A 20,219-nucleotide genomic window follows, 5' to 3' on the forward strand; every position below is an offset into this window, starting at 1 on the left:
GCCCCAGGGTACTGGGTTATACATTTGGGTTTTTGTGGGTTGAGACCAATTGTTTGTTTGTATTATTGTACTTACTGTATTATTTTAATAAATGTTATTCTGACTTATAATCTCTCCTTTGAGTTGAGTTCATTCCCCTGCTGGTTAACTTTTAAACCAGCACAGGTGGTTAGAACTCCAAGAGCTCCAGTACAAGCAGCAGATAGGAAGAACATAGCTGTTGATGCTGACATGTTGCTGCCCTTATGGAATGATGATAAACAGCTGGAAATGCATGTGATGCAGTGGGATGGAGTGAACAATTTCAGGCTCACTGGAACATCGCAAATGAAAGGGCAATCAACTGAGGATGCTGAATTCTTCCTTTGCAAATCATTTGTAGGTTGTTTCACTGCTTCATAATGCAATGGGCATCAGTCCCCTGGCTTTGGGAAGACACACAGGGCAAGACTGAAGGCTTCCAGGCTGGTCAGGCTCGTACAGAGTCCTCAAAGCCTCCCCCTGCAGCAAAAACATTTAAGGTGGATGAACATATTCAGGCAGAAGAAAAGAGAAACCCTGTTTCTCTGTTAGTGGATGACTGAGGAGAAGATGCAGAATGGGTCCACATCAGAAAAATCTTCCTTCTTGGAGGAGCTTCCTTGCTTCCTTTTTTTCCCCCCTGAATAATTACTCAGTTAGCGACTCCTCTGTGCAGAGCAGTCCCAGGCTTCAGAGCACACTGCTACCTATACATTTCCAAGGCCAGGTGGGCACTGACAGCTGTAGGACATCACTTGAAGCCATTCCCCAGGGGGACCAGCTACTGAAGCACTGAAAGCCCTGTCTAGAGCTACCTTAAAACAGGGGAGCTTATTTCTGTATTTCCATGGATCTGGTGTTGTACTCTGCCATCAGCTTTAATTGTTGCTGCTCTGAAGAAAGCCTTTGTTCAGTACCACTGCCTACTTCACAGTGACATCATCCAAGGCTGTGTAAAAAAAAAGCACAGCCTGGAGTAGTCAGCCATGTGATGATGTATGAATAGCACTGACAGAACAATATTATAAACTCCATTGGTACAGCTGAGATAAAGCTCGCAAGTTGCTGATTCATCTAAGATATCGGCTCGAGGGATGGCATGAGGTTCAGCTACAATAAACCTTCTCAGCTAAAAGCATATTACTTCACCATGAATCAGCTCCTCAGATCTTTCATTCTCTTCAGAAAAGCACCTGTCTCTTCCTGCTTCAGTCCTCCATTACTGAACATGTGAATTATAGGGCCTGGATTTTATTTCTGCTTCCTTTATGCTGAAATATGCCACAGTCAGAGAGTTCTCTGAGGTTTTATATACACATAGGAAAAGTAAAGCATTCCTAAAACTGCTTGCCAAGTGCTTGGTAACAGTAAGGTTTATGTTATTGTTCACAGCTCTGTTTCTACTTTGCCCACCACTAGAAAAACAAACAAGGGACCATTATTTCAATAAACCTGGAAATACTGACCCATGCTTCCAACATATCTGAGTATGTAATGACTAATTCATTTTATGGCTTTCAATAAGATACATGCAAAGTCAAGTACTTATCCACATACAATGTTGTTTTAAAATGGACAAAATAAAACCTCACACACCATGCCTAGAAATACAGGAATTAAAGGAAAAAAAGAAGCCAAGCCATGGGTGACTTGCTCCTTGGAACACACCAGCAGCAATTATTCGTGCTGTCTCCCACATGGCCCATGAATTTTGCTCTCGTTGGATTTAGCTTTTGAAGTATCGGGACTGTAACATCAGCCACGTTGACACTATGCCCCCTCTTCACAGAAAGACCCTGGAGGAAAGTACATGGACTACAGAACCAAAACTGGTACTAGAGTTGCAGACTCAGGGCAGCTGCTTTTGGGAAGCTGAGCCTCACACTGCAGCCCGAGCATGTGTCATGGTAAGAGCCATCTGCCCGGGGTAGGATGCTAACTACCCACAGCCACAAACACACAGGCAGCTCCAGGAATCCCTCTCTTGTGGCAAACTCTCACCCACAACGTGGCCATCATATTTTAGACACAATTAAAAGAGGTTTTAAATGTTTAACTTTCAGTTTTCCACACTACATCCACGTGGCCAAAAGCAGCACAGATAACAAACGGTAACTTGTGAACAGGAGGATAATGAGGTTTCTCTTCCTTCATGTTAGGCAAGCTCCTCTGCCATCGGTACAACACTGCTCAGTGCCTTGACTCGGGCTAATGAGCAGAGCCAGGACGCTCCCAGCCTGCTCCCTCACCTCCTGCATGACTTTCTGTGCCTCCTAAAGCCTTCCCTTGCTTGTGCATCACCTTGTGATCATTACATAATGATGACAAAATCTTAGCAGTGCAGAAGACAACACTTCACCCTCTACTATGAATACCTTCACACTGGATCTCCATGGACTGCAGGTGACAGAAATAAGCTCTAATAAATGCAATTGCTTTGCAGTTTAGCACCCATGATTGCACATACTAGTAACCTACTAAATTTCTGTGTGACAGCAACCTAAATCCACGCTGTGTTCCTCCACAGTATGATCCTACAGTGTGATCATCATCCACATGAGCACCAACTACATGGACATACCTGCCCCATTAGAGCAGCTTGCTTGGTACAAGCAGAGCTCTTCATCTGCTGACTGAGTCTCACTTTGCATCAAAGCCGCTCGTTTAGGACACTAAAATGAGCCAGGCTTATACAATTATGGAACTTTATATTAATTTTTAAAACTTGCAGATGTTGCAATCTGTACACATGGGAATAGTGCCAAATGTTATGATGACAGAAAAGAGTTATATTGGCTGGGGTTTAAAAGTAAGGAAGAAGGAAAAAGAAAAATCTCACCCTACCACTATCAAAGGCACTACATGTATCTGGTTTTGCATACATCTTTCGGTTAGCAGCTTTGCCTTTCTGATAGTGAATTAATTAGCTAATGTTTTTACGAGCATGAAACCAATAAAATGGTGTGAGGGAAAATGACACTAAAAATCCCTTGTTTGCTCTTGATGTGTTTTTACATTCACTAAATCCTCCTTGCTCTGCCCAGAGAAGACCTTTGCTGCACTGAATTTCGGAGAGCAACGCCAGCAGTGATCCCACATATCTGTTGCTTATGTCAAACTCCTTCTCCGGGATGAGTGGCACTGGGAAGGGCACCCTTTGGAATGCCACTGTGCTACTGTGCAGTGTCTCAAAGAATGCACAGCTCTTGCGTTGTTTTGGCTGAGGCTGCTGGTGATCAACAGGCCGAGGTGCTTTGCAGAGAGCACTGAAGTGACGCTCAGTGATCTGCATAAGCAACACATGTTTTATATTATCAACATCCCCTTTGTGTTCCAATTGCATGTCAGTACTGGTAGAACTTACTCCCGCAAAGACCAGCTCCAGGTTTGAAGCTCGGGACAATAACAAAATAACCTGCTATTTGTTTATGTTAGTAATAAAATCTACCATCAACTACTTTTTGGTCATGGCCCTAACAAGAAGGCTGGTCAAAGGAAATCTCAGTGAACAGGAGATGAAGGAAGTTGACTGTGGATTTTCTAAATCTAGTCCAAGAAGCTGATGGTTATGCCTCAAGTTTTCAATTATTTTAGACCCCAGCTTTCCAAAAGACTGCTTGGAGGACAAAGAGAGAATGTTGCACTCACTTCTTCCCAGGATAAAGGTTTTGAGAGATGGAGCAGAGCCAAACACTACAATTACAGTTTTACTGAACCATCAGAAGCAGCCAAGGAGCAAGGACACATGCACTGCCTCAGCATGGCAGGCTCTCCTAGTTGCTGTCTTCCCCAGGCATCCCTCTCTGCTTCTCCTCTGACCCTGCCTCTACTCCTTCTGCCACATGGTCAGCCCTGTGGATTATCCCATGCCTTGGGGCTGGAAAAATGTGTGCCCTTGTACTGTACTGTGAAGCCATCTGGGGGACTGCAGTTGCATGTGCATAATCACCAGATAGTTTTGAATTGAGATTTTTTGGTATATATATATATATAACATAGCAATGCCACTGCAACTATAGGCATGGTACAGGGGAATAGATCAAGAGTACCTTTTGTACATAATCAATCCTTATGCATTAGTGCTACATTTCTGAGGTAGAAAAAGGCTGGCTTATAAAGCACACCTACACAGACAATTTCAACTTTTGGCATCTTTTCCCCAGTATCTCCACCACTGGTGAACATGTGAAGGGAATGTTGGCTCACCACGGCCTGGCTCAAGGGATTTTATAACAGAGCATCCTAATAACACCATAAACTTACATCTAAGACTTCTAATACAGCAGCACAATTTATTCCCATTCCCCATTTAACGGAACCTTTCTGACTGTTTTCACAGCATTCCAAGGGTTGGGGTTTTTTTCTGCTGCATGAAAGGGAAAAGCTCCCTAAGGGGTTCCTGAAATGCCTTGTGAAGTTGACGTGACTTATTCTATCATCAGGAGAATGATAGGGGAATGAAAGTCTTTTTTTTTTATCTTCAAGTTTCTTAATATTCAATCCTCATATGGCGTAAGCGAGTAAACTCTCAATTACACAAAGGCAAATACCAAAAAATCTGTCAAAATCAATAGAGTTATTCTAGACACCTGAGTAATTTGTCCCTTGGTATGATTCAGTCTCCAAAATCCACTCTGAATATCCATAATAACTGTTTGCTATTCATGTCCATTTTTAGCCCTGTTATAATTCTGATTTTCTTCCATGTTTCACAAATAGCTTAAGTCAGTTTCTTTCAGATGATGCTGTTTCCCCAACTTGGCTTCCCTATGAATAACCTCCATCATCACTATGCTACTTTTGCTCGAATGTTTCATTTTTTAACAATAAACATCTATCCCAGGTGCCTTATTTTCAGCTTCATTAAATGTTTTACTAGTTCATCTTGAGTCATGTCAATATTTACCTTGGACACAGTTCCGTATCCTTTAGTTTCTAATACCAAAATTCTCCAGACAAGCTTATTGTTCCTGGCTTGACTTCTACGAGTCACAGCTTAAAACTTTTTTTGATGTATTAAACAAGATGCAAATTCACTCAGCCATTTGCTTTGCTGCCTGCTGCCAGCTATGCCTATTCCAAACATCCCTGAACTGATTCACTCCAATTTCTGAGCACACACAGGCCCCAAACCTGCACTCAGTTACCCTGAGCTAGTTTCAAAGCCATTTAATAACAGCAATTAGCAGAAGAGAAAGCAGAAACCAGATATCAACCTCTTGGCTACAGTACCACAACAGACCATTTCTACTGACCTTCTGCATCCCAGAGAAAGGGTGTCAGGAAACAGAAGGGGTTGCCAGCTCCTGCACCATTGTATTGGCCCTCACTGTGCAAACCTAGATGCTCTTCTGGGAGACAGGACTGCGTTTCCTCACTCCAGCTGTCTCCCCTGCTCCTGATCAGCAAGGTTGACTTGTGCTGAGCCATGCAACGGATACCTGAGGCATCTCAGTGTGCTCATCCCCAAGCACTCCTGAGCTGCTGCCCACAGAGCCATCCGCATCCAGGCTGCTCCTCACTGCTGTCAGCACACTTGCTTCAGAAAGGTTGTTCTAAACATGCATGAGACAATAGAGAACAAAAGTTTGAGAAATGGAATTTCCTTGATTAGTTTCTGCATCTTTACACTGAGTTTACTTCAGGTCCTTTTTTCAAAGCAGTAGCAGAAAAAAAGGTAGTTTGAGGTTTGATGTATTTATATTTTATATTCAGGTACTGCACTGGAATAAAACATTTTGAATTTTATATTGGATATAAAAAAGAAAAGGTGTCAAGCTGGGAAGGTGCTTTGAAAATAACAAAGGACTTTATGTGGGATTGTTTGAGGTCATTCTATCTGTTGTTCCTGACTGTATTTAAATTCCTCCTTCCAGTTTGAAATGCCTTTGTCACTCACTGAAAGCAGCAGTGTGGATGAGCAGGGCAGCTGGGAACACACCACAAGGGGGATACATGGGGAAAAAAGCACTCAGATTTTTGGACATCTCCAAAGTGAATATTATACTTGTGCCATCAACCCACATTTGTCAAGAGGTGTCAACACAGCCTAGAGAAGCAGTGGGCCATGTTCTTGTGAGAGGGGAAACGATTTCATATCATGCCAACCTCCTTGAGCAAGATAATCCCAGGGGCAGGTCAAGGAGATGGCTTTAGATGTTATCCCAGGTGTGTAACAGTGTTCAGTAGAAATCCAGGATATTAAGCTGAGTTCAGAGTGCAACTATGTCAGTGATGGCCACACATCACTGTGTGGCTGATACATGGAGCTAGTTTTGAAATACCTTGCTTGGGTGCTTTGGCAATAGCAGCACAAGTGAATAATTGCTGCAATGAGCCCACATGCCATTGCCACCATCCCAGAAAGAGCCTATCCACACAGCGAAATGAAGCTCATATTTCTGTGCACCCCTGACCCCACTGCAGCTCACAGACTGCTCCCCTGTGCTTTGTCCAAAAGGGCTGTACTGCCAACAGGACAACTGAGGGTTTATTGGGTTTTGAAAGAATTTGCTCAACTCCAAAGCAGAGGTGGTTATTTTCCTCTTTTGGAATCAGCGAGAATCAGAGATAGAGATGTGAGCTTGAAATGGGGCTATTCAAATTCCTCTCTCTGCCCTATGTCCCCTGCACATAAACTCCAGTGGAGAAAAAAGCAGCTTGAGAGACCACTGTCTCCCACAAACACATGGAGCCAGAAGATAAAAGGGAATGGTTGAATACTAGATTAAATACAAGTTTCATGTAAATGATCACTTACAGACACCTAATAAATGATTCTGTGCAATGCACTGTCAGAGATCGTGCTCTACCATTTTTGTTTTGCATATGTATTTAGGAGCCTTTTCCCCTTAGAGGATAATGTTCAGGTTTTAAAATTTATTTTAATCTATCACTACATTCATCTGTCAGTCTGTGAAAGGGCTTCTTTTTTAATAAAGTGTCTTTTTTTTCTTTTTAATGTGCTCCTATATCAGAATGGAGTATTTAGGATAAGCTCTTTCAACTGCAGTACTGCACAGGATGGGATGACATGTAGGAAGGCAGCTTTTTATAGAGTATGACCTCTTTTGACCCAAACAACTAATCAGAGTTTTAGAGTTTTTGTATTTACCCTGGATGGGGACTGTCAAAGGGTCTTCACTGCAAATCCCTCTGCTCCTAAGCACAGTCTTCATTTCCAGAGCAAAGCAGGAATCCACCAGGGACAGAGGCTTTGCTGACAGACCCCCAACGCTTGTTGGCAAGAGTGTTGGCCCAAAAGCTCTCAGAATGAAGTTTTAATTTGATCTGGGTTTTTTTCGGTTGGGTTGGGTTGGGTTTTTTCCTCTCCATTATGCCAGGGGTGCTACTCTAAAAAAGCTACAAATTGCTCCTTTCAGAGCAAAGGTTTTTGTCAGGCTCTGCTAGGCACCATCAGATCTCATCCCCCCCATCCATCAGCTCTCCATCCCACCTTCCAGCTAGAGGGTACCTCAGGCACCATTCCCACCCTCACCTCCTTGTCTGGTGCAGCTGAGAAAATCCCCCTCCAAGGTCCAGCCAGTGTGCTGACTGAGGCACAGAGATCAGCTCCATCCTTCCATCTCTGCTTGGAATACGGACTGGAGAGAACAATACAGGAAGAGACTACAAGGAACACAGACTGCCGAGGATCCCCATCCAAGCCTCACATTCCATGTCGTTGCTGTCCTGGACAGCCACCTGAGCCAGCTGCTCACCCAGGGTGTCACTCATGTCTGTACACTCAAGCCCCTGCAGCCCCAGAGGACGCCCTTCTCTGCTCTATGCTGTCTCAATATTTCGTTCCAAGCTTTGTAGACTTGTGACCAAACTAACATCAGGTTACTGTGCTCTGATCAATCAGTGTGTTTGCTTCCTCTCATTCACTCTTTGCCTGTATACCTTCGATTATTTTTTCTCGCAATTATTTTCTCTTCACATCAAAATCCCTGGAAGCATTACAATAATTTTTTCCTGCTGCTCAATATGAGCATTTTATTTGCTAAAATCCACTTGACCTTTTGAACAGCACAATGGCTTTACAGGTAGTATTTCACACAGGGCCCATGATTTCAGTGCTGATTGCAAGACAGAGACATGCCATCCCACCTGTTTGACTCCTGCTTTCCCTGCAGCTCTGGGAATTTCCATTTCACTCATCTTCATTCCCACCAGCCGTCCTGCATTTGGCCACATGATTGCTTTCCTCCTGGAACAGAGGGGACAGTCATTCAGCCTGCAGGTCATACCTAGATTATCTTTAATCACTGTGCAGCTTTGCTGACCGCAATCTCATTTCTTCTTTCAGAATATGGGAAAAACCCTCCACAAAAAGACAGGGAGTGCAAAGATGCTTCTGAATTAGTCACTGAAAAAAGGCTCAATTCTTATTACCAGTCTCTCCAATGGAAACACAGGGTGACTCCAGTAAAATCAGTGGGACTGCAATGGTGTAGCCAAGATCCAGATCAAGATATAGGTTTGGGAATATGCTGCTCTGAGCATTTCTTTTTATTAGACATCTCACCTCCTGCTTCATGAGTTATTTTGAAGGTTTACTGTATCCAAGTAGGAGCAGGAGTTCAGATTATGAACTTTGATCACTCATGGTTTATTCAATATTTTTAATAAAGTTTGAAAAGGTTCCCTTCCATCAAAGAATGTCCCCTTTGATTAATCAATTGAATTTGATTTTTCCTTCACAGAGAATACAAAGCAGTGTACTCCTTTGCCAGTTGTTTACAGGCAGCTTTACAGCACACAACAGAACAATTATTTTCTAAATATAAGAGCTGTGATCAGAAATGTTAATAAACTACTCGATAATGCAGCATCTTTTCTTTCCTTAAAAAAAAAAAGCCAAACAATAAGGACATATCAAGCTATTTTTAATACAATCTACATACTTTCCAAATAACATATTCAGGAAACAGAGTCATCTTAAATGGCCTTCTTCACATTTACAGCTGTAACAGCTGCAGTAGCAGCTCTGTCTGACTTGATTTTATTCAGTGTGCAGGATCAACATAAAATCTAGGCTGAAAATTAAAGGGAGTAAATGTCCCCCTGACAGTCAAGAGAACGGTTTTGGTCCAAGAGTATTTCTGGCCACAACTCACTTTCAAAAGCAGCTTTGTCATCTGTGCCTGGCGTAGTCCCAATAAGTACTATTATGATTTGTTACATTTTCTATAGAAACGGGAGGCCATTTATTAGCCCCAAGGTATTGTAATGAGCTTCAGTTATGTAATAGGCATTATCCTGCTGAATATCCGAAGCTTTGTAAGAAAGTTTTAGTTCTGGAAAGAAATGTACAAGGTTCTTAAATGATTTCGAGGAAGATCAAACTCCCCCTTTTTTTTGTTAGTTGAAAGAGGAAAGGTCCCTTCTTGATATACATCATGAAAAATTTGAATAGACTTTCTTCTAAAGAAAAACTCCTTTTTCTTTGAAAGCCACTGATAGCTTGGGATTCAAGCAGAAAAGAATAAAAGAAGAAAGAATAATTTCTTCCTAGAAGAGAACACGATAGGTATGCTGCCAAATTAGCAAGATTTTAATTTAATTATAAGCGAGGAGTGCACGTCTGATTTTCTTGCTTATGAGCGAGGAACAGGGGTCTCTCCCATGCATGGAAGAGGAGGGGGCAGGTCCTCAGCTGGGTTAAGCCCTCCTAAGGCTCCCTTGGTGCTGTGTTCACAGCCCATGCACAGCCTGTCGAGGCTGCCCTTCATGGTTCAACAATGCAAACAACTGACACCTAATCAAATCCCAATAATTCCGGCTCCCCTGAGCCATCTGCACCTCTCAGACTTGTCAAGATTAACTACCATAAAATAACTAGTTAACTAGTTACCTGACATCCACAAAATACCTGTTACCTGACTGCCGTAAAGTAACTAATAACCAGTCATTGGGCATCACCCTCCTTCTATTGTCCCTTAGAGTTTGTTTAAAAGAACGTATAGATTTTAAAAAGCACTGACATCTAAATAAAAATTGATCAGCTCCAAGCAATTTCACCCTTCACAAGCCATTTTACATGATTGAAGGCTTTAGCTCCCAGTTCTCAGAGGCTTCTCCAGCTCTCAATCACATATGAATTTTCCCCTGCTCTCTGTCAACAACAGCCAGACAGAGAAGTTCCTGTAACTACCAGGTAAAAGTTAGTCCAGCTGTTGCATCTGACTTTTAATATTTTTAAACTAATAGCAAATACCCCCAATGCACACAATGCAAGTACAACACACACATGCAACAGCTGCTCTGCCTCATAGTAGTAAATGCAGTTACTCCTAGGTATTCTAAGGAAATGGAAAAGCCATGTTCCCAAGGCTGACAGATTTCTGAAATGATCTTTCTCTAACGTATACTCAGTTTAACTGGTATTTTAGTAAAATGACTCTAGCTTTATGCCAGCTGAATAGAAAGCAGAAAGTAAATCAACAAGCTTTTTTCAGATAGAATTCAGTATCTCAAAAATTCACAACCAAAGGAAATGTGCTGCTGAGGCTGCAGACCTATTACAAACCCAACCAATTCAAACATCACTGCTATGACTCAGTGTGACTACAGCCACTGCATAGGAAGCATAGGTGTGCTTGCATCTATGTTTTGCCCTCTGTGAGGGCAAGGAAGAAGAAAGAAGGGGACAGCAATAGGTTTTAACCACAACCATGCCACCCCCTGGTTATTTTTGCAGTATAAATGAGTTATGTATGGATGAGATGCATTTGCATTTCATTCACCAATTCCATGCAGAGAAGCAGTTAAGCGCCTTTATTTTTCACAGTAAGAGAAAAGAAGCTGGATTCCCAGTTTATCTTAAAAAATGTGAACTGAAGTAAAATGCATGTGCAAGTAGCGTGTTTCTTGCATCAAGGGAAATAAGGCATCAAGCCAGAACCAGATCTTGTTTGCCACTATGTAAACGATGAGTAAGTCTGGTAGGGTCAGCAGAGCAGCAGCAGAGTCACATGAGTCACAGCACGCTGCTCTTTGGAAAGATTGCTCCATGGCTAAATATACCATTACAGTCGCCTCAAGAAAAGCTCTGTGTCAAGTTCTAATAAATGCTGGCAGTGATGCTGAGCTCTGAGCAACCATAAAGCCAAAAGGATGAATAGGAATTAACAAGTGGCCTTAAAAACATATTGAAGAGAATGGGAGTTTTGTCTGTGCAAGAACTGAAGAATGGTAGTGAAAATCACGACCTAACTTTTCTGCCACTCAAATTTAGCCACCTTTCAGATGGGTCTGGGGAACAAAAAAAGTAGAAAAGGAAACAAAATTTTCATCAGAATTGAAGCACTGGAAATACTGCCAATCTCAACAAAGTCTGTACAAGTTAGCACTCAACTACGTGTAAACACAGAGTTAGTTTCACTATAATTTTTACCAGGTTTGTCTCAGTAAATAATGACTTGCTCCTCCCAGGGATATGCATTAAGGAATCTACAGTTATCAGTGAACAGGGACAGCCACACCAACACAAACCAATCCAACATCCCATCTCTGTGATCAAGCAAAACAGTAATTCCAATAAATATCCCTTATATCTCCATCTGATACACACAGTGCTGAATCCGGAAGAGCGAGAGCTCAATAAACTATAAAAGAGATGCCCTTTGATCTTTTCTTTTTTCAGTGGGGTCATAATTTAGTGCTACCACAACAGTAGTTTCAAGTAACTAAAACTGCTTATCAAATGTAGGTTTGCATTCTCTATCAACAAAGTCCTGAATTAGAAGAGATTTCATAATTCCTTATGAATTGCTCTCCTACCTAGTCTTTCCACTGGAAGTCTGATTAAATGAGTATTATTTCTTCTTAAGTGGTTTTACAGGTCGTTTATCTTAGATTTATGAGTATCAACCTACTTTAGAAGGTATTAGATAGCTTTAACATTTGACACGTATTCTCTAAATCATTTACAGTGCTCTCCATTTGCACTAGACGATCGGTAATCTTCTCAATATTAGGTTTTATTGACAATGCACCATATAGAGTCCTTATTATATGGTAATGATTTAAGATAGGTGCAGGACTGGGAACTAATAAATCCAAAAGCTCATTTTTGATTGTTGACACAGAGCTGAGGAATAATGTGCATCCACCTAAATCATTCTGTTTCTCAATAACATCACACACATACGTGTTTAACCCATCTGGAACATAACGCAGGGATGTGCAAACAGATCCTAATTCTTGCCTTGAGCCTGATGGACTTGTGTTTAAAGCTCTGTATGTACTCAGAGAAAACCACCAGCGGATGTGAGAGTACCCTGCAGAGTGGAAGCACCTGCATCCACCTTTCAGCATGTGGTAGGAGGAGCAGGGGGCTCAGCCTGGGTCTCCTGGCTCCTGAGCACATACCCAGCTCCCCCAGCTCATCACACACTCCTCCTGCTACTTCAGCTCAAGCACACCTCTGTCATATCTGAGTCATGCCAAGGTAAACATGCCTGCTGAGATCAAGAAGCATTTTGTCTGAGTAGGGAGTTAGTAAAACCGAGATTAAGGGCTTAAAAACCATCCCTGTAATTTATATTTGGGAGACAATATTGAAAGCTGACATATATAACAAAGACATACCTTCATGTAGCCCTACACAGTAATAATTTCACAGAAATATTGGCATTCATAGTAACTGAATTCACATGAATAATTGATTTGACTACTTCAATAGAAGATCAGCCCCCATATCTATATTACTCAGAAAATTAGAGCAGAAAATAAAAAAGTTAAAGCGAGAGTCTTTGGTAGCGAATGAACATCTCTCCACTGAGTTCTACAGAATTAAAGTCTCATCTGCAAGCCTGTAATCCAAAGGTATGTCTTTGAAATGCAGTCCAGAGATCTGTATTAGTCCTGCTTTTATAGTATGTCACTGGAAATGGTTTCTGGGTGATCCGGCCATTTGTTAACTTGAAATGTGACATTTCAAAAAAAGGCTGGAATGATCTCGGAGCAAAACCAACACAAAAATCTGAATCCCTCTTTTATCTAAACAGCCACCTGGTAAGGAAACTCTAGTGAAAAGCTGGTGTTAGTGGCAAAACTGCTCGGTGACAATTACACACAACTGTAATTGTGAACAGCAGGGAAGTACAGGAAAGAGGCGGCTTTCTCTCATCTTGCTCATTCAGAGAAACAATCCAAAATCCTACCTCAGGCTAGGGGCTTGGCACGCCCAGTCAGCTGTTTACAAATGAAGTCAGTAATAGAGGAACTGGTCCTACTAAACACTGAGCACCCCAAACTCCAATCAATATAAAACGTGTCATTCAAAGCAATGCAGTGAGCATCACTGTTACTTTGTCTTTGGCAAGACCAGGCACAGATTTACTGGGAGAAACGAGGAGAAAAATATACTAAACCCAAACCATTATCCTCCCCAGTGCCATACACACACTTTTGCCCTCAACACAAGGGACTGCCTGCAACACCCCACCTACTACTGAACTCTCAGGCCATTTACTAACGTGCTGCCAAACAGCAGAAACATCACAAGTTCCATTTTCCTCATTAGTGGAGCCAACCGCATTCTGCACTGTGCCTATCTACATATTTTGAAACTTGTTTCATTCACTCAGTCCCTAAATCAGCAAAATTTAGCAATCTTCAGCATGTCTCTGCAATGAGTGAAATTTCTTTTACTACTGGGAAGAAGGGAGGAGGTCAAGAAGGCTTGGGAAAATTTGTTAGCATGATATGTAATATGAATTTGGCAGAAAAGAAATTGAGAACATTTCTTTGGAAAACAATCAAAGGGCAAAGTTTTCCTCTCGGAGTTGTGTGGTAATTCATGACTTAAATGCTCCAAAGAAATTTGCTCTGATGATTAGAATAGTAAACTATTCGCTGTCTGCCTGACAGACCAAAGATGGTCATTTTTCCTCCCTTTGTCAGTATCTTTCTGTTCAGGCAGGGCCATGTGTGTGTCCCTTGACACACAGATAAAGATTGAAGGATGCATCTCTGCTACAGAGGATTAATCCAAGTTAGATACGGCATGAAATGAAATGACAAACAGTAACTACGCAGGTAGCGAAAATTGTGGCTCAGTCTTGCATAGACTGACACGTGCTCTCTTACCTGGATCTCAGCTGCTCTTGCTGTATGTGAAAACTCAGTGTCTTCGTGGTTACCCACTCACTCCATCTCAACACACACAAGCGACCAGCAAAGCTGAGGATCTTGAAAGCCTCTGAGATGAGGAAACTTGAGCCTCCGGTATCCACTGCAGCTGGGGTTAATCAATGACACAAAATTACAGTGTGGAACTTCTTGCCATTGAATAGTGGGGTGGGCAGGGGCACAACTGAGGTCAAGAAAGGACTAGAAAAACTCACAGAGATCATGTCCTTTGATTTCAACTCACCACAGAGTTTGGGTGCATACTTTGGCTCCACAAGTTTCTAAAGCACCAATCCGTGGAAAGGTGTGCCTTCATCCAGTGGAACAGGATGCCCTGCTCCTATACTCTTCCCTAAGCTTCTCCCATAGTCAGTGCCAAAAGAAGGACCCTTGGATCCTGCTCTGTCCCAATATGACATTTCTTATGCTACAATCAATGCAATCATAAAACTAGACAGGAAAATTGTCTTGATCGGAGTTTTAAAGACATGATATTAAAATGTCAAGAAAATGTTGCGTGAGACCTCTTCTGAAAGGGCTAAAAATAGATAAAGTAAAACTCAAAATATTCATGTAGACCAACCTCAGTGAAGAGAGGCAAAATCCTGAGGCCATCTTTGCAGCTACTGAAGGAACAGACTCACCTAAAAGGTGCTTCAACCAACCTGCAGAGACTCCTGCCATGAATATCTACACCCACATCAGCATCCCAAACTGATACAGCTTCTTCCAGAAACAGAAGTACCATACTCATTTAGGTGAATAACTTTTTTGGACCATTCTTCCTCACAGCCTCCTGCTGTCAGGCCACAGGTCTCTCCTCTTGTTCCTCCTACCCCACCTGGCTGGGGTGCTTGTAGCAGCTCACCTTTTCCTTTTTCGTAGTTTGAATCAGCTGCAGAAACACTCAAAAATATATTCAAAATACACACAACTCCCAGCAGGCCCAGGCAACCCTGTGAGTGCAGAATTCTGCAAGAATGAACCTCCCATTAAATGCACCCTCTGTTGAGTCAGCGACAGCACAGGCTTTAAAGCAGCACCACTACGCTGTAAAGCAGTCCACTATGCAAAATGTCAAGTTGTTTCTACCCTGGAAATATATTACATTCCGTTCTTTCTGCAGCATTACTAATTCTATGTCCTGTTTAACGCTCTGCATCTGAATGGGACTCTCAATTACATGAGTCACTGCAACTATCCTTTGATTGGTTTTTTTTGGTACATGTGATCTGAATCCTCAACTGCTGGAGCCCAGAGCTTGCTCTGCACACTCAAAGGGCTACAACAAAATGGGCTGAAATGCTACATTCAGTTTTGAGTTGCTCGTGCTTGGTCACTGCTGTCACCTCCTTGTGAGGGGTGGTGGAGGAGCGGAGGTGCTCCAGAGGTTGTTCAGGTAAGTACAACAGGTACACCTGGAGGGATGCATTTGGGTGATGCTGAATTCAGCCAAATGAGGAGCCTGATTTAAACAGGCCAATGCTGACTTTGCCCATGTTTTGTGGTCAGGTTGGCAGTGGAGGTTATTGAAGAAAATGTCTTTTTCTCACTTGCGAAAAGCTGAATTTGAAGCCTACACACAGTGGCTTTTCTGGGAAAGCAAGTTTTCGAGGAATGCCAATAACAATTTTAGGAAGGAAACAATGTGGTAATTTTCAAATTCAAATCAAGTTTTGGCACAGAAGAAGGGAAACAAGGCTTGAGAAGAAAAGGTCATGACAAAACACTATGAAACAGGTAAAAAACTGTTTTCTCTTTTTGTCTCCTTTCCCAACATCTTCAAGCCAGCTGCTTACTAGAAAACCTGCTTTCCATCTAAGCTTCCATCACTCTGTCAGTATAATGCAGGAAAGCACTGCCTGAAAATAGAGCTTTTCTTTTACTAGAGGATAATTACTAGTTGTTCACTCTCTCATTATGAAATGCTAGTAAAGACCAGCATTTTGCCATGAAAATGCTAAAAAGCATCAATATTATACTTTATATAGGAAAAAATACACTGTTTCATCTGTCCTCTGACCCCTGGAAAACCACCAAAGAAGGTAGAACATGACACCTCTTCCCTTCATTTCTACAAGATCTGATTTAAATCGAGAGCTCTGCAGGGTTGGAACCCGTTAAGAACTATGTGCATTGTAAAGAACTTTGTTACACCAACAGTGTGGCAAAAAAAATAACCAGAGATTGTTACACCAAAGCCTCAACTGTAGATTCCAGGAATGACAGCATAATTATTTTTAGAGATGACTATAGCAGTAACTCAACATGACACGAGAGGCTGGAGAAACAGCAAGCCTGATTTAAACCAATGGAAAAGCCAGGAATGCAGAATGGAGACTGTTCTTAATGCACCATATTGCATCTGAACATTTTGTTCCTACCCATCTATCCAAAGCATGACGTTTTGCATTTCATATTAACATTCTGAAGACATTAAAGGATTCTTAAATTCCATGTTCATATGCTGTGTCAGAACACGCACTCTGACTGCTTAGAGAGGTACTACGTCTACCTTCTACTCATCCTCCCCCCTTCAGCCTCTTCACCATCCTCCTTCCCACTCCCAAAAATCCCAGGGGCTATTTTTTATTGGTAGCATTATTTAGTTCAGCAGAAAGATGGTTACAAACATAGTTTGTGGGATTTGGACTTCACTTTGGATTTCTGCACTACCTCAGCTGTTATGCATATGTAGTGACTGCTAACAAATCATCACAGTATTACTTGATGTTCATATACAATTTCTCATCTTCAAAGCACTTTAAAATTTCCCAGAGGTTCCACAAAATCTGGGAGAGAGAGAGAGAAAGAGCTATGGGCAAAAGCCTTTGTTTAGCATTGGTCTTAACATAAATCACAGCTAGTCCTTTCTGCTTAGCTCTACAGCAGGAGTGCTGCAGTCCTCAGATTTAGGTCTAAAGTGCTAAACAATGCTAAATTGCCAATAACACATTTTCACTAAAAAGTATTTAAAATACTCTTTGTCATATGGACAGCTCTCTTCAAAAGTTCTGTTCTCACCTTTGAGTTCAAAACCAGGGAAATGGTGACATTAGCATACTGTGCTGGGAGATGGATTTATGTATCAAAGTAAAGGACATTTTGATTTCAGAAAGTTTTGATAACAAAAAAAGTTGTATTTCATAGCAACAAAACAACAAAAGAACACAACCAGGAATCAAATTTTTATTTTTTTTAAAGGTAAAACTAATAATGTTTCAGGAATTCCTTCAGTGTTCAAAGCAGAACAGTTAGCTGTTAATAGTTGAAAGGAAGCTCACAGTAATTTCCCGGCCAGCACTGGAAAGAGCAACCAAGAAAACTTGGAAGTGAATCATTACAGAGTTCACTTCTTCTTATGACCCACCAGGGGAACAATCTTTCTCAGTGCCCAGAGACCCAGTAAAAGACTCCGTCCACTTCAAACACTGAACCATTGCTTTACAGGAGCTCAGAGCCCACATGTGACTCGCACTCTGTAGAGCACACCCAGGCTGCTGGTGCCCAGGCACAGTACTGGATGTGGTCTTTAGCTGTGGGACCACTTCCCACTGACCAGCACATGGGAACGACCCTTCCAGCTGCACACTTGGACCCATGCCCGCTGGGAGCAGCCCCTGCAAGTCAGGTACCACTAAATTAGACCTTTTAGGAAAAATGGTACAAGCCACTTTATTTTTATTTTTATTGGACTGAGTCAGGCTTGCCAATTTTTTTCATTTACCACCATAAAAAATGGGGATGAAATGAAACAAAAACTAACTTTTTACTGAGTGGGAGACAAATATGAAAATGTAATGAATAGAACACTCTATTTCTCAAATATTCCACTAAACATGTAATCCAATCCAGCCTTTACGCTTCAAAGCATGACTTGTACTTCACATGCTTTCTAGGGCACAGAGTTCTGTGACACAATAAATACAGGCCACAGTTTTGAAATGTAGATGTTAAACTGGTTCTTCTTGAGGTCATTTATTTGGTTGAATTCCTTTTGAGTATGAAACATTCTCTAATGTCTGGAAAAAATATGGAAACATTCTCAGATGAAAGGTTACATGCATTCCAGAAAAAATTCTCCTGAAATCTAAAGGAACTCTTCTTGGGAATGCTGAAGTGCAAACTCTTCATTTATGCAATTTTAATATGGTGGAAAGAAAGAAGTGTAAGCTATTAAGTGTGTTTTAAAGCTTAGGAAGCAAATTAAAATGAAATAACACACATATTATTAACGAATAGCTACAGTGAAAAGTGTGTAATTACATGTTAATTAAATTCTCTCCTTATTATATCTGCAGTGCCTCAAAATGATGTTTCCTCTCTATGTATTCTCCTTGTAGCAACATTTCCTGAAAAAAACCATTGGTGTAAAGCAGAAACTGTTAAATATTTCACAACTGGAAGAACAAAAGAGAATGAAACTTCAACAGGTTTTTTTTTTAATGTTAGGATTTCTATTCAGAAATAAACTGAACTTCGACATGTTTTGATTCTGTATCCTTCTGTTTATAATCTTCAACTTAAGCCTAAACTAAACAACAATGCTGGCAGAACACAGTAAATTTGAGGAACTGAGATGAAGTACTTCTAGGTAAATGTTAACAGAACCACTTTCCTTTATACAGAAATAATTATGTTCAGGCAGGGAGCCAGCTCTGTGCGTGCCATCCCCTACTGCCCCATTCCTGTGAAATCCAGCATCGCCTTTTTTATCTGGCTATTTACGATTTTTTAATTTTTCTGTTCTCCGAGTCTAAGCTTCTTCCTGCATTTGCAGCTTTTCATTTACGTCCGCCTGTAAAGAAAATCAGAAGAAAGAAGTGGTTATGATGGAGCTATCTTGGGCTGCACATTGTCTTTGTAGTTTTGACACACTGTAGTGCAGCAAGGCAGACATTATCCTACACACCTTCCTGTTTTGCAGACATAACGGTGTTCCAGCCTGGACTTATGTGATAACACGTTATCACATTGCTGTGCACAATCCCGATGTATGGCATGGCTGCCATCAGCAGGAAGTGATCTGGGACAGCCATTCCTCACATAACCTTGTCTTGGGAGAAAGGATGATTTGCCTGTATTCTCAGACAGCCTTTACCAACAGACACCAAACCAGAAAGATTGCTTTGGGATTTGGTTGTTGCCACTGTTTTCCTTTGCTGCAGATGTTTGTTCTCTAGTGTAATGTGTTTTATTGAAACATTGCTGGAATTAGAAAGCATTACTGAAAATGAACAATAAAAAAACATACTTCTGTGATGCTGCTTCTCTGACTTAATTACAAGCAAAATTATGAATGTGCATCTCATTCCGGAAATTCAGACTGCTGTAGACATGGAGCATTTAATTTGGAATGTAGCATTTGTGGGGAAGGTACAAGGGTTGGGACATATTTTAGCGAAATCTTCGGCAGTGATAATGTTTAGCAATCTCTGATTCTATGGCATTGGGAAATGTGGGATCACTGGATAAAGGGCCACAAATACTGGGGGTTTATAGGCAATTTACATATATTTCTCAATATAAGCATTCATTACTCCAAAAATACAAGAGAGACAGAAGGAGTGCAATGACTTTAAGAGTCACAAAGTTTTGCTCAGACAAGTGGAACAGGCTCAGAGGTCCTTTACAAACTCTGCATAAACTATTCCGAAACTTAAGAGTTGCATTCTTAATGGAATTCAGGCAATTTTGATAAAGCAAATGGATTTGTCCCAGAAACACGTAACATTTTAGGGACTTTGTGTCTTGTCAGTCCTAGAAATCCCTACCAGCGCTATTCTGCAATCTATCAACAGATGACGACAGTTAAAATGTTTTCAAAGTTCTCAGTAGCTCAGACTGGAACCCCCTTACGTTATGTGTGTAAACTGTGGAACACTGATCCTTAGGCTAATCCTCTTCTACTCTCCTTCACTATGGCTGCTGCTGAGACCACTGAGTGATATCAGAATAAAAGTTATTTTCTAGACTCAGTTAGAGCAACAGCTGCCTTGTTAATGCATATGTTAAGACACAATACAGATTGTGAAATCACAGTTCACACATAACAA

At 41.3% G+C, this 20,219-nt stretch overlaps 1 protein-coding gene and 1 long non-coding RNA gene across 2 annotated transcripts in view; both read right to left on the bottom strand.

Annotated features, from left to right (window-relative positions):
- LOC108641821 overlaps positions 1-14,470 on the bottom strand; it is a 22,026-nt gene extending 7,556 nt beyond the window's left edge. Inside the window, exons 1-2 of the long non-coding RNA XR_001922299.1 lie at positions 14,122-14,470; positions 8,134-8,233 (exon numbers count right to left, since the gene is read on the bottom strand). This is a non-coding gene — a long non-coding RNA (uncharacterized LOC108641821). The remainder of the gene's footprint in view (positions 1-8,133; positions 8,234-14,121) is intronic.
- Positions 14,471-18,611: 4,141 nt separating this feature from the next.
- Positions 18,612-20,219, bottom strand: part of CABCOCO1 (ciliary associated calcium binding coiled-coil 1) — a 227,785-nt gene continuing 226,177 nt past the window's right edge. Inside the window, exon 9 of the mRNA XM_018085428.1 lies at positions 18,612-18,961. Coding sequence (XP_017940917.1) covers positions 18,920-18,961 — 42 coding nt within the window. The 3' untranslated portion in view covers positions 18,612-18,919. The remainder of the gene's footprint in view (positions 18,962-20,219) is intronic.

The sequence above is a fragment of the Manacus vitellinus genome, unplaced genomic scaffold (assembly GCF_001715985.3).
Source record: "Manacus vitellinus isolate BGI_N305 unplaced genomic scaffold, ASM171598v3 scaffold_80_pilon, whole genome shotgun sequence".
In the NCBI taxonomy this organism is placed as follows: Eukaryota; Metazoa; Chordata; class Aves; order Passeriformes; family Pipridae; genus Manacus; species Manacus vitellinus.